The sequence below is a fragment of the Megascapheus bottae genome, chromosome 14 (genome assembly GCF_031878675.1).
Source record: "Megascapheus bottae isolate mThoBot1 chromosome 14, mThoBot2.hap1, whole genome shotgun sequence".
Taxonomy (NCBI): Eukaryota; Metazoa; Chordata; class Mammalia; order Rodentia; family Geomyidae; genus Megascapheus; species Megascapheus bottae.
In genome coordinates, this window is record NC_143522.1 from 14249121 (window position 1) to 14263226 (window position 14106).

A 14106-nucleotide genomic window follows, 5' to 3' on the forward strand; every position below is an offset into this window, starting at 1 on the left:
GCCGAACGAGGCCGAGCCGAGGCGAGCCGAGCCGAGCTCACGAGAGCCTCGGCCGAGCTTCACCGAGCCCCGCCGAACACAGCCGAGCCCGGCCGAACCCAGCCAAACCCAACCGCATGGAGCCGAGCCCGATTCCCGCAGCAACGGCGAAGCCGCCGCGGGGAGAGCGTGAGGCCCCAGGGTCAGCCCGGCTAGCGCGGGGCTGACGGTGCGGTCGGCCGCTAGTTTTTCTCCTGAAGTCCCGGCTTGGAAGAGCCAGCCTCCACTGGGGCCGAGTCCGGGAGCCTCCGCCGGAAGCCGCGGCATCCCCGCCGACGCAGTCGGAAGTCGCGGTTGCTAGGCGGCCGGAGCGCGTCCGTCTCCTGACCAGCACGATGTCCGTAGTCCCCCAGGATTATGATTTCAACGTGGACAAAGATGAGTACCCGCTTTTTGACAGATTTAAACGTCCGAGGCTCAGTACCGAGTACGAGATTGTCAAGGTTGACGCCGTGGAAGGGGCAGGCTCTGAGCAACCCTCAGGGATGGGACTAGAGCCAGAGTCACCCCAGGAGGAGGAGGAGGAGGAGGAGGACGGGCAAGAGCAAGAGTCGGCCAGCTGGAAGGATGTACGGCCAACCCGGGCGTCCGAAGGAGAAACTCGGGGGGAGAGAGAAGATCATCTACCCAGCCCAGCTAAATCAGGGAGCCCCCAAGTGCCGAAGTCAGAGATACCCACACAGCGTTACCGTGAACAGTCTGAGAGTCAAAGGTATGAGAATGACACATATGAGAATGAAATGTATGAGGAGACCTACATAGATCCACTAGCCGAGGTTGACCTAGAGATCCCGGAGTATGAATTCACAGAGTCCCCCATAAACATGAACACTCCGGAAGCTACTGTCGGTGACTCACCATTACAATCACCAAAGGAGTTGAAGCGAGAGGTTCCAGAGAAACAATATGAAGATATAGGCCTAGAGTCACAATTAGAATCACCAGAGGAGATGAAACAAAAGGTTCCAGAGAAACTATATGAAGATATAGGCCTAAAGCCTATATCAGAACAGATCACACCAGATTTTCCAAATGAGAAACTAAGAAAATCAGTCGAAGAGAAAATAGAGCCACCAAGGATAACTGAAAAGGAAATTAGAGAAGAAACACGTAAAGACTCAACTGAAAAGAAAAGTATAGAGATCTATGAGCAGACTAAACCACATCAGAGACCAAGAAAATCTACAGAAGAAGCAGAAGAAGCAGGTCTAGAGTTTCTAGAAGAGACTAAGTCGAAGGTTCCCAATCCCAAACCAGGAGACTTGACTGAAGAGAAAGTTCCAGAGTCACTGGAAGAGATCAAACCAGAGCTTTCTGGTGAACAATCAAGAAAATCAAGTCTGGAACCATCAAAAGTTCCAAAGACAAAAAGGAAAAAGTCACATAAGGAAAAAATTACAGAGCCACCAGAAGAGGCTAGTGTCGAAATGCCACAAGAGATGGAACCAGATGCTCAAATTCAGAGGCAAAGAAAGTCATTAGAGGACACCAAACAAACAGATCAAAAAGAGAAGCAGAAAAAATTAAGTGAACAGACAGGACAGGCAACACCAGAGAAGTCTAAATTAGAGGAAACCCTAAAAGAATCCACCGAACAGAAAGGCCAAGAGCGGCCAGAACAAACTAAATCAAAGTTCCCAAAAGAGGATTCAAGAAAATCAACTGATGAAACAGATCAAGTTCCACCACATATGGGTGAACCAGAAGTTCAAGGGGAAACACAAGTAGACAAAAATCTCAAGTTATCAGGTGAAACCAAAACAAGGGAGAAACATACAGAATTTCCCAAGGATATCAGTTTAAAACAAATCAAATCTGATAGTTCTGTAGACAGGGATGAGTATCAAATGAGAAAGTTGTCCAGAAAAGGAACCGACATAACTAAAAAGAACCAAGCATTCAGCTCTTCTAAAGATAGTGAAGTTGGATCAGTGAGTATGGATGATTCAGACTCATCGCCAGAACTCCAAAAATTACTTTCTTTAATCAATACAGAATACTTAGAGTTGTATCACTCAGAGTCTCAGGATAATGAATCATCCTCTAGTTCAGAAAGTAATCCACCTCAAGAAAAGGAGGACCTGATTAGTAAACATTACCAGTTCCAGCAAATAAAAGACTTTGATTATCTGGCATGGAGCCCAGAGACAGTTGCAGATTGGATTAGCTATCTGGGCTTCCCTCAGTACAAGGTATACAAAAATAATTGTGTATGTGTGTGTGTGGGTGGGTGTGTGTGTGTGTGTGTGTGTGATGGGGCTTGAACTCGGCCTGGGCACTGTCCCTGAGCTCTTCAGCTCAACGTTACCATCCTACCCTTGAGCCAAGCCCCAATTCCATTTTCTAGAGGTTAATTGGAGATAAGAGTCTCAGGTCCTTTTGTGCCTGGGCTGACTTTGAACCTTGATCTTCAGATCTCAGCCTCCTTAGTAGCTAGGATTACAGGCTTGAGTCTCGTGCCCAGCCAAAAATAACATTTTTAATTACATGATCCCTTTCTATCTTGACCTAAGTTCTTACCTCCTCTTCACTCAGAGTATATAGGAAAGTCCTGGACTTTTAAGTCAGTGTGTGTGTGTGTGTGTGTGTGTGTGTGTGTGTGTGTGTGTGTAGGGTATCTGGAAGTGTGTGTGTGTGTGTGTGTGTGTGTGTGTGTGTAGGGTATCTGAAAATGGAGCCCAGGGTTTTACACATGATAAGCAGATATATTATCACTATACCACAACCAGTCTGTAACTGATATATATTCCTGTGTTGGGAAAGGGAAAGGGAAGGTCATATTTGTTTTCCTAATCATCATAGTGGTTCCATTTCTCTACAATCTATGAATAAAGACCAAGGCTTTTTTTTTTTTTTTTTTTTTTTTTTTTTGCCAGTCCTGGGGCATGAACTCAGGGCCTGGCCTTGTCCTTGGACACTTTTTGCTCAAGGCTAGTGCTCTGCCACTTGAGCCACAGTGCCACTTCTGGCTTTTCTGAGTATGTGGTACTGAGGAATCAAACCCAGGGCTTCGTGCATGTGAGGTGAGCACTCTACCACTAGGCTATCCTCCCGGCCAGACTGAGGCGTTTTTATAAACCCTTTCAAGCCAGGTATCAGTGGCTAACTCTAGCTACTCAGGAGGCTGACATCTGAGGATAATGGTTCAAAGCTAGTCTAGGTAAGAAAGTTCATAAGACACTTATCTCCAAACCAGAAAACCAAAAGTGGTGCTATCATAGTGGTAGAAATATCTCGCCTTGAGTAGAAAGGGGCTTAGGAACAGCACCCAGGCCCTGAGTTCAAGCACCAGGACTGAAAAAAATACATTCATAATATACTTTGTATAAGGTAGATGTTTTGGTACTTTTGTCAGGTTGCTTTAGTTACGTATTCCTTAGCTGGAACTTCTTCTAGCTATCTCAAAGTGTTTGTCTTAAATATGTAAGTTTAGCCACTTAACCCACATTTGTTTTATCAAAATAAGGGGGCTCCTGGGGCCAAGAGTTTGACCTAGTGGTAGAGTGCTTGCCTAGCATGCAGGAAGACTGGAGTTCAATTCCTCAGTACCACATACATAGAAAAGCCAGAAGTGGTGGTGTGGCCCAAGTGGCAGAGCGCTAGCCTTGAGGAAAGCCCGAGGACAGTGTTCAAGCCTTAAATTCAGTTCCCACAAATGGCAAAAAAAAAAAAAAAAAAAAATAGGGGGGCTGATAATGTAGCTGAGTGGTAGAGTTCTTGCCGAGCATGCATCAAGCCCTACGTTCAATTCCTCAGTATCATATAAACAGAAAAAGCCAAAAGCAGTACTGTGGCTCAAATAGTACAGTGCTAGTTAGCCTTGCGCACAGAGAGGCTCAGAGACAGTGCGCAGGTCCTGAGTTCAAGCTTCACAACTGCCCCCCTGCCAAAAATAAAAGTATAAACTTTTTGTTTTGTTGTCTTCTGTGCTAGAACTGGGGCTTAAACTCAGGGCCTGGGTAGTATTGCTTAACTTGTATTGTGTGTGTGTGTGTGTGTGTGTGTGTGTGTGTGTGTGTGTGTGTGTGTGTGTGTGATAGGATGTGAACTCAGTGACTGGGCACTGTCCCTGAGCTCTTTTGCTCAAGAATCTACTACTTTGACAGCCTGGCACAGTAGCTCACTCCTGTAATCCCTGTTACTCAGGAGGCTGAGATCTGAGGATCAAGGCTCAAAACTAGCCCAGGCATGAATGTACCTGAGACCTTTTTTTTTCTTTTTTTGCCAGCCCTGGGCTTGAGCTCAGGGCCTGAGTACTGTCCTTGGACTTTCTCAAGGCTAGCACTCTACCACTCGAGCCTCAGCACCACTTCCAGCTTTTTTCTATGTATGTAGAACCGAGGGATCAAATCCAGCTCTTCATTCGTGCTAGGCAAGCACTCAACCACTAGACCAAACTCCCAGCCCAGGACCTGAGACTCTTATCTCCAATTAACCTCTAGAAAATGGGAAGTGGGGCTTGGCTCCAGGGTAGGGTCATACCCTTGAGCTATAGAGCTCAGGGACAGCACCCAGGCTGAGTTCAAGCCCCTTGAACCACAAAAAACAAAAACAAAAAAACTACTACTTTGAGCCACAGCTTTACTTCCAGTTTTCTGGTGGCTAATTGAAGATACAATGAAGATAAGAGTGTCATGGACTTTCCTGCCTGAACTAATTTTAAACTGTGATCCTCAGATCTCATCTTCCTGAGTAGCTGCAATTGCAGGGGTGAGCCACCACTGTCCAGCTATAAACTTAATTTACTGATGCCAACTATGACTTTAGGTGACCACAAAATAACCTATGATCTTAAACTATTTATACTTGTTTTTGGTCAGTCGTGGGGCTTGAACTCTGGGCCTGGGCACTGTCCCTGAGCGACTCAGCTCAAGGTAATTGTCCTACCCCTGGAGCCATAGAGACACATCCAGTTTTTCTAGTGGTTAATTGGAGATAAAAGTCTCACAGATTTTAGTGCCAGGGCTGGCTTTGAACCGTGATCCTCAGATCTCAGCCTCCTGAAGATAGGATTACAGGCATGAGCCACTGGCACCCAGCACTATTTGTACTTACAAAATATAATTGAAGGCCAGGAGTTTGAGCTAGTGGTTAAAGTGCTTGCCTAGCATGCATGAAGACCGGGGTTCAATTCCTTGGTACCACATACATAGAAAAAAAGCCAGAAGTGGGGCTGAGGCTCAAGTGGTAGAGCTCTAGCCTTGAGAAGATCCAAGGACAGTGCTCAGGCCCTGAGCTCAAGCCCAGGACTGGCCAAAAAAAAAAAAAAAATATATATATATATATATATATATATATATAAATATATATATATTTAATTGTTGGAAGAAAAAGAACACCTTAAGTATGAAATTTAATCAAGAGCTTAGATAGGAAATGTGTTATAATACAAAATAAAATTTTCTCAGTATACATCTAGAGATAAATGATTACTATCCTTGCTCCTTTCTCTCCTCCATCCCTTTCCCATTTTCTCCTTCCCCTTCCAATTGCAGCACATTTTAAGGTGGTATTTTTATTGTTTGGACAGGAGTGTTTTACCACAAACTTCATCAGTGGCCGAAAACTCATCCACGTAAACTGCTCAAATCTCCCTCAAATAGGGATAAGCGATTTTGAAGACATGCAGGTGAGTTGTACGGAGTTTCAATATAGAGTTCTGTAACCATGCTACCTAACAGTGCTACCACTGTCTTGGCACAACCTCTTCCACTTCCGTTCCTGTTTCTGTTGTCATCTTACCTCAATCCCCCATGCTCACGATGGTTGCTTCTTCCCTCTTCTGTGAGTCCTACACGTAGAGCAATACGTATCATTACTCCTATGGCACTTATGCTCCCAAGTTTACTCCATTTCCACTTATCACACCTTTATTGCCTAGAATACTGCAGTAGCTTCCTGCTTTAGCCTCTCTCTATGGGCATTTTAGATTCATGGGCTCTGCTTTTAGGCTCTCATTTGCCAATGACTATTCAGAAACTTTCTTTGATAGTATAAGGGTTAGAACTCAGGGCCTGGTGCTTGCTATGCAAGGACTTTTGTCATTTGAGCCACATCTATACCCTTTTTACTTTCTGATTGCTTTTTAGATAAAGTCTTGCATTTTTGTTTGAGGCTAGCCTAGCCTAGGGAGAGAAGTCACTAACTATAGCCTCTCTCGTAGCTGTGACCACAGGCATGTACCACCACACTCAGCTTATCGGTTGAGATGGGATATCGCTTAACATTTTACCCAGGCTGGCCTGGAACTATGATCCTCTTGATCTCTGTTTACAGACATGAGCTAGAGAGCCCAGCCCCCCAAACCATCTTTGTATTCCCTCAGCTTACAATTCAGTCCCAGATCATTACTTAAGGATTCAAGGCCTTCTGCAAGTTTTTTCTGGTCACCATTCTCCCCCCTACCATCCTTCTGTATGAATCTTTTTACCTCCAGCCTGCCAAGATAACTTAGTCTTAACAAACCTGTCTGGCGATACCTCCCTTTCTGTTTCCACTTAGTTCCTCTTCCCCTGTAGTACTAATAAAAATTTGTGTGTGTTCATGTACCAGTCTTAAGACACATTAAACTTTTTTTGTGGTTGTTGGCCTTGGGGCTTGGACTCTGGGCCTGGGTGCTGTCCCTGAGCTCTTCAGCTCAAGGTTACCACCCTACCCCTTCCTTGAGCCACAGTCCCACTTCTCATTTACTAGTGATAAATTGGAGATATGAGTCTCAAGTTCTTTAGTGCCCAGGCTGGCTTTGAACCACGATCCTCAGATCTCAGTCTCTTGCATAGCTAGGATTATAGGCATGAGCCACCACACCAGCTGGACACATTAAACTTTTTGTGGCTTATCTCTGTAGCACAAAGTCCATGATCAATTTCCTTTAATAGATCCCTCCATTTGTAGCACTTTACAATTTACAAATTGTATCATGGATAATCTCATTTGTAATCTTTCCTCTTTAACACCCTGACCTTGTGCTTGCTAGGCTGTTACTCTACCACTTGATAGCACCAGTCCTTTGAGCTGTAGTTTTCACACAGGGTTTCCCTGGGACAAGATCCTTTTACCTATGCCTCCCGCATAGCAATAACAGCAGGATCATGCCACCATTTTTGGCTTATTGATAGAACCTTGCAAACTTTTTACCTGGTCTGGCTCAAAGGGTGATCTTCTATTTTTACCTTCTGAGAGACTGAATTCACAGGCATGTGCTACCCCACTCAACAAGTAAGTCAATCTTATTCTAAAGTGACAAAATAACACAACAGTTGTTTCCAATAATTATTTAGAAAGTAATTCTCTATGTCTAGTGTGGTGTTACATACCTATAATCCCAGCTACACAGACGGTTGAAGCAGAAGGATCACAAGTTTAGTTTGAAGCTAGTCTGGACAACTCAGAAAGATCATATCTCAAAACAAAAGGAAAAGAGGTTTGGAGCCGGTGGCTCACACCTGTAATCCTAGCTACTCAGGAGGCTGAGATCTGAGTATTGCAGTTCAAAGCCAGCCTCCTGGGCATGAAAGTCCATGAGACTTTTTTTTTTTTTTGCCAGAGCACTGTCTTTGGGCTTTTTCCTCAAGGCTAGCACTCTGCTAGTGAGCCACGGCACTGTTTCTGGCTTTTTCTATGTATGTGGTACCAAGGAATTGAACCCGGGTCTTCATGCATGCTAGGCAAGCACTCTACCACTAGGCCAAACTGCCAGCCCCATGAGACTCTTATCTACAATTAACCACCAGAAAAACCAGGAGTGGCACTGTGGCTCAAAGTGGTACAGCACTCAGGGACAGTGCTCAGGCCCAGAGTTCAAGCCCTATGACCAACCCAAAACAAAAAAAAAAAGAGCCAGAGGTATAGCCAGGGGCTTAGTTTGTTCAGCATATATGAGGCCCTAGGTTTAATCCTCAGTAACACAAAACAAATGGAAGGAAGGGAGGAAGGAAGGAAGTTCTCAAAATATCTACTACCATTACATCACAAAAGATCTTTGTGATAGCCAGGAACCCTGAAGCCCAAGCCTGTAGTCTTGGTTACTTGGGAGGAGGACATCAGAAAAATTGTGGTTTGAAGCCAGCCGGGCTAAAAAGTCTATGAGACCCCAACACAAGACAAAATGATATATAGTAATACTGTAATCTTGAGAACTATAGATATCACAGTTTGAGGTTATGTAGAAAAGTGCTCTGAGCTGGGCATGGTGGCTGACACCTGTAATCCTACCTACTACTCTGGAGGCTGAGATCTGAGGATCAAGGTGCAAAGCCAGCCTGGGCACAAAAGGACCTGAGACTCTTATCTCCATTAACCTCTAGAAAATGGGAAATGGGGCTTGGCTCAAGGGTAGAGTGGTAACCCTGAGCTGAAGAGCTCAGGGACAGCGCCCAGGCCTAATTCAAGCCCCATGACCCACCAAAAACAAAAAAACAAAAAACAAAAAAAAAACTCTACCAATCCTTACAATTGCAAATTTCTCATAATCCTTACTAACTCAGATAAGTTACTAGTAAGTTGCTTTTAAGTATTACACAAAAATAAAGTCAATTGTTTGTTGGCTCATAGAAACTAAAGAACTTGGTAGTTTTAGATCAATATATAGTCCATAGGGACCCTCATGATCCAGTGGTAAATCTCAGACATGCTTAAAGAATTACTGAGCTGGGCACCAGTGACTCAGGCCAATAAGCCTAGCTACTCAGGAGCCTGAGATCTAAAGATCATGGTTCAAAACCAACCCAGGCAGGGAAGTCCATGCATCTTCCTGCCACAGGTCCAATTTACCACCAAAATGCCAGAAGTAGAACTATGGCTCAAGTAGTAGAGTGCTGGCCTTGAACAAAAAACTCAGGGACAGCATACAGGCCTTGAGTTCAAGCTCTGGGATACCCTTATCCTCCCCCCACACCAAAAAAATCACTGAAAGTGGGGCATGGTGGCTCCTATGATTCTAGCTACTTGGGAGTTAGAGACTGGGGGATCACAGTTTGAGGCCAGCTTAGCAAAAAGCAGTTCCTAAGACTCCATCTCAACCAGTAGCAACCAGTAGCACACATTTGTTATACCAGCTACAGGGGGAAGCACAGTGACTGGGTGTAGTGGGGCACACCTTTGCAATATGAGAAACATAATTAGAGGATCACCATCTAAGCTGGCTGAGCACAAAATTACCAATGCAAAAAGGGACTGAGGAGAAAAAAAGGAAAAACACTGGAGGCAGGACTGAAGTGAAACAGTAACTGCCTAGCAAACAGGAGGCCCTGAGTTCACGCCAGTACTGCCATAAAAGAAAAAAACAAAACAAAACACCAGAGGAAGGATAGTTAGACTATACAGTACTGGATCCTGAACTCAGAACTGCACAATCTCCACTTAGCATTCTCACTGATTGCATAAATGCTGGCACTCCACCACTTGAGCCACACTTCTACTTCTAGCTTTTTGGTGGTTAATTGGAGATAAGAGTCTCACAGCCTTTCCTGCCTTCAGCTGGCTTCAAACCAGGCTTCTCAGATTTCATCTTCCTGAGTAGATAGGATCACAGACATGAGCCATGGTGCTCAACACTTTATAACACTTTTATTAGTGTCTGCATTATAATATTGTGCTAAAGTGTACACTACTCTCAACCCATAGTTTTTTGGTTATGGATTGAATATTATCCAAAATGCTTCAGATCAAAATTGTTTAAGATCTTTCCTTAATTTGGTGATATCTTCATATATATATATTAAGATGTCTTAAAGATGGAATCAAATCTAAATGTGAAATTCCTTTTGTTTGATATACATCTTTTACACTAATTTAAGGAGGTCAATGTAGTAGCATCAGTGTGGGGAAAACTCTTAAGAGGCATCCATCATAATTTGGATTTCATTTTGGAAACTCATAGTTACAGACCAACTAATATTCTCACTGAGAATGACAGGTACGTGTGTAGACTTTTACTCTCAAATGGTCTTTAGAGTCAAAACAACACAGATTTCAAGCAAAATTTCAGAAGTATTGTATTACAAGACTTAGAATTCCCTGTAGCATGCGCTTAAGTCTTTTATTACTAGTAGTTTTAGTTGTTAAAAAAAATCCATTTCACATACCCATTTGGCTGTGTTGTCACAATAATTTCACGGACTCCATTCTTACCCAGATGCAGAATATGAATTCAAAAACCAGTGTTGAGTAACTACTATGATTAAATCTAGAATTTAAAAATAGTCAGAGCTGACTGTAGGAAAACAAGTTGCTCAATGAATACAAATTATGTTTAGAGACTGAACATACCCGGGGTGGTGGCCCAAGGCTGTAAGCCTAGCTTGCTTGGGAGGTGGAAATCAGGGAAATCTTAGTTTGAGGCCAGCCTGACATAGAAGTTTATAATTAATTAATGGCTAAGCAAAGTGATATGTATCTGTCATCCCAGCAACACAAATAGGAGGATTACAGTCTAAACTGGTCATGGCATAAAATGAGATTCTATCTTGGAAAATAACCAATGTAACAAGGGCTGGGTATGTGGCTCAAGTGGTAGCATACCTGGCTAGCAAGCATGAGGCCCTAAGTTTAAACTCCAATACTGTCAGAACCCCCAAAAAAGAATACATAAGTACAAATATTAACAAAACAGTGGAAACTTTAATATCTGCTTTTTAGTGTTTCTGATGTTTTAAGAAATATCTCAGTTGCAAATTGAAACTGAACCTCTTTTTAGATAAGTTATTGATCTTTTCCAGAAATGTTCATAGGTCCTAATATAAACAGGTTATCCAACATGTGAAAGGGTATCAATGTATGTGAATTAATGCACCTTCTATCTGGCAAATATCATGTAACCCTTTTACTAATTACAATAAAAAAAAGATAATAAAAAAAAAACAAAAACAAAAACAGGTTATCCATTTTTATTTCAGAGGTAGTGTCTCACTATTTTTCCCAGGATGGCCTCCATCTCCTGAGTTAAAGGGATCTTCCTTGCCTCCAGCCTCCTGATTAGCTGGGAATACAGGTATAGGCCACTTTGCCCAAGTGAACATATTACCTTGTTTTTATAATTAGTAGCATATTGTTCATTAAAAAGAAAGAAATTAGGCTGGGCACGGTGACTCACGCCTGTAATCCTAGTTACTAAGGAGGCTGAGATCTTAGGATCGTGGTTCAAAGCCAGCCTAGGCACTAAAGAACTTGACACTTTTATCTCCACTTAACTACTAGAAAATGGGAAGTGGGGCTGTGGCTCACAGGGTAGGGTGGTAGCCTTGAGCTGAATTGCTCAGGGGCAGCACCTAGGCCAAGAGTCAAAATAAATAAATAAATAAAGTAATCCACCTGTGCCCACCTGATGCAAGGGACATTTAAATACATATTTAAATAGTGCTTTAGAAAGTATAGTACTCATGTGACATTTCTTTTCAAAGAACTTAGTTTTGGTAAGGCCAGCTTAGGAAGCTTCAATGTTTGATTTTCCCATTGAAGTAATTTAAGTCACAATCAACCTGACTTAATAGAAATACCGCGGACTAAAGGCAGAGGCAACAAAATAAAGCTTAGATTTAGTTATATTTTCAAGTTAGTTTTACTAAAAAAAAAAACAAAAACAAATTACCCTTGCATTTCAGATTATTTCTCATCACGTACGAGAGCTACTGAAAATTGAAGAGCCATTGTTCAGCCGTAGCATCCGACTTCCCTACAGAGATAATATTGGCTTATTTTTAGAACGAAAAAGTCATAGTGGGGTAACGTCTGAGTCCTTGACCTTATCTGAATTTGTCAAAACAGCAGGATTACAGGACTGCGATCCACAAACGACTGCCCCTGAAGAGAAAAAGGCATTACTGAAGTGAGCCACGGAGGAAAGTCATCTCACTTAGCGTGAAAGATCAAACTGAGTTACTTGGGGGAAGAAATGTGATCTTTTCTGGGTTTTGTTTTTCTTTTCCTTTCATGAACCACTGAGGAAAGCCATCTTGCTTAGCTTGAATGATCAAACTGAGTGACTTGAGGAAAGAAGTGTGATCTTTTCTGTTTTCTTCCCCCCTTCTCATTGATGATCAGAGTTAGAACTGTTGGCTTTACACCCAGTTCTTTCCTGATTCACAGCATCTTCCTTTTGTGTTCCATAGTACCCACTTTGTTTAAGAGAGCAATATTGGTCTTTCATTCCTATTAAACTACTTAGTAGTAGGGACACATTGGGGAAATATAATAAGACATCAGTTCTCATCAGGGTGTTGTAGTACACATGTAGAAGTCTCAGCACTCAAAAGGCTCAGACAAGAAGATTGTGAGTGCCAGGCCAGCCTGGGCTACATAATGAGGTCTTCTTTAAATAAATAAGTAGAATAAGATCTACCAACCTGATAATCCTTTCCACAAATGCAGAAAAGACGTTATTGGAGGAGCATTCATTGTGATCCATGTCACTGTTCTGATACTAAAGAGATTATAAAGGCAAATCTCATTCTTTAAAATAGCCATAGAAAAATTCATTACATAGAAGTTAACTAACAATCTAAAGGGAAAACAAAAGTTCTGCTAGGGAAAACAAAAGTTCTCCTATCTAGATGACAAACAGGAAGTTACCTCTAGCTAGGACCCTGGGCTACCCTCCTACAGATAGGGAGAAACGGTACCTACCGTCCACCTTAGTGTTAATTCTAAATGATGATTAATGACAAGCCCCCAAGGACTGTCTATAGGGGTATAAAATGGCAAGAAACTTAGTTGGCTTTCTTCTTTTTTTAAGAGCAAAGGATTTACAGTTCTGTTGTCCAAAGGAAAGGTTTCATGACAAAGGAGGGGAAAATTTTTTTCTTCTTTAGCCAACAAAGAAAACATTCAAAGTGGAATTCAGGCTACAGTATATTCATGACTGTGTTTCTCAATACTTGTTTGAATGGTTCCAGCTCCCCTATATCTTCACATTTTCTGCTCTTTCTGTCCTGGACCCACTTCTTAATCTTTAAAAAAAAAAATCACACTATATTACTAACCTGCAGGCCAATGGTTACCTTGTCTGTTCCCTATACCTGAATGCACAGTAAAAGTAAAGTATCTTACTGTTGTTTTTGTTGTTGCTGCTGCTATGAGAAGGAACAAATGAACATGTACGCCATATATTAATATTTGACGATGATGTATTTTCCCAAATTGGACACATTTTTACCAGAAACCATTCTAGCACCATACTATTGATTTTGCTTAACTCATGATTATGCAAAATAATAAAACCATGGTGATTCCAAGTTTGGTCTCCTCAAAAACACTTAAGAACACAGGTAATAGTGGCTCCCACTTGTAATCTAGCTACTAAGGAGGCTGAGACCTGGAGTCTTAGGATTCAGACCCAGCCTGGGCAGAAAAGTCTGTAAGACTCCATCTCCAAAATAACCAGCAAAATGTTGGATTTTAAGTGTGATTCAAATAGTGGAATACCAGCTGTGAGCAAGCCAACTGATCTTGAGACTCTGAGTTCAAGTCCCATAGTTTCAGGGGTATTTACAACACACAAAGGAAGTAGATATTTGCATTATAGAAATAAGATCTATAGGGGCTGGGAGTTTGGCCTAGTGGTAGAGTGCTTGCCTAGCATGCACGAATACCCGAGTTCGATTCCTCGGCACCACATACATAGAAAAAAAAAAAAAAAAAACAGAAGTGGTGCTGAAGCTCAAGTGGTAGAGCTCTAGCCTTGAGAAAGTCCAAGGACAGTGCTCAGGCCCTGAGCTCAAGCCCAAGATTGGCAAAAAAAAAAAAAAAAGATCTATATTTTACCAAAAAAATTAGCCATTTAAGTACCTGGTTGTTTTGTTTGGGGGGTGTGTGTGAGGAAAGAGAGATGGGGAGAGAGAGGAGGAGAAAGAAAGTTCTAGGGCTTGAACTCAGGGACTGGGCACTGTCTCTAAGCCTTTTCCATTCAAGGCTGGTGCTCTACCACTTGAGCCACAGCTCTACTTTTGGCTTTTTGGGTAGTTAGTTGAAGATAAAAGTCTCCCTAACTTTCTTGCTCAGACTGGCTTTGAATTGCAATCCTCAAATCTCAGCTTCCTCAGTAGCTAGGATTATATAGGATTATAGCTGTGA

General features: G+C 42.4%; 2 protein-coding genes across 2 annotated transcripts in view; one reads left to right on the forward strand and one right to left on the reverse strand.

Moving 5' to 3' along the window:
* The window catches only part of Tmed8 (transmembrane p24 trafficking protein family member 8), a 30247-nt gene extending 22673 nt beyond the window's left edge, over positions 1–7574 (reverse strand). Inside the window, exons 1-2 of the mRNA XM_090344604.1 lie at positions 7356–7574; positions 5782–5830 (exon numbers count right to left, since the gene is read on the reverse strand). The gene's annotated coding sequence lies outside the window, so the exon portion shown is untranslated. The remainder of the gene's footprint in view (positions 1–5781; positions 5831–7355) is intronic.
* Samd15 (sterile alpha motif domain containing 15) lies at positions 46–13009 on the forward strand. Its single transcript, XM_090344589.1, has 3 exons — positions 46–2231; positions 5570–5668; positions 11640–13009. Exons 1-3 carry the CDS (start codon positions 375–377, stop codon positions 11865–11867), a joined length of 2184 nt encoding a protein of 727 aa, XP_090200715.1. The 5' UTR covers positions 46–374; the 3' UTR covers positions 11868–13009.
* Positions 13010–14106: the final 1097 nt, after the last annotated feature.

Coding starts and splice junctions, on each gene's coding strand:
- Samd15 (XM_090344589.1), top strand. CDS start 375: ATGTCCGTAGTCCCCCAGGATTATGATTTCAACGTGGACAAAGATGAG. Junction 2,232..5,569: donor TGGGCTTCCCTCAGTACAAG/GTATACAAAAAT, acceptor TTGTTTGGACAG/GAGTGTTTTACCACAAACTT. Junction 5,669..11,639: donor GCGATTTTGAAGACATGCAG/GTGAGTTGTACG, acceptor CTTGCATTTCAG/ATTATTTCTCATCACGTACG.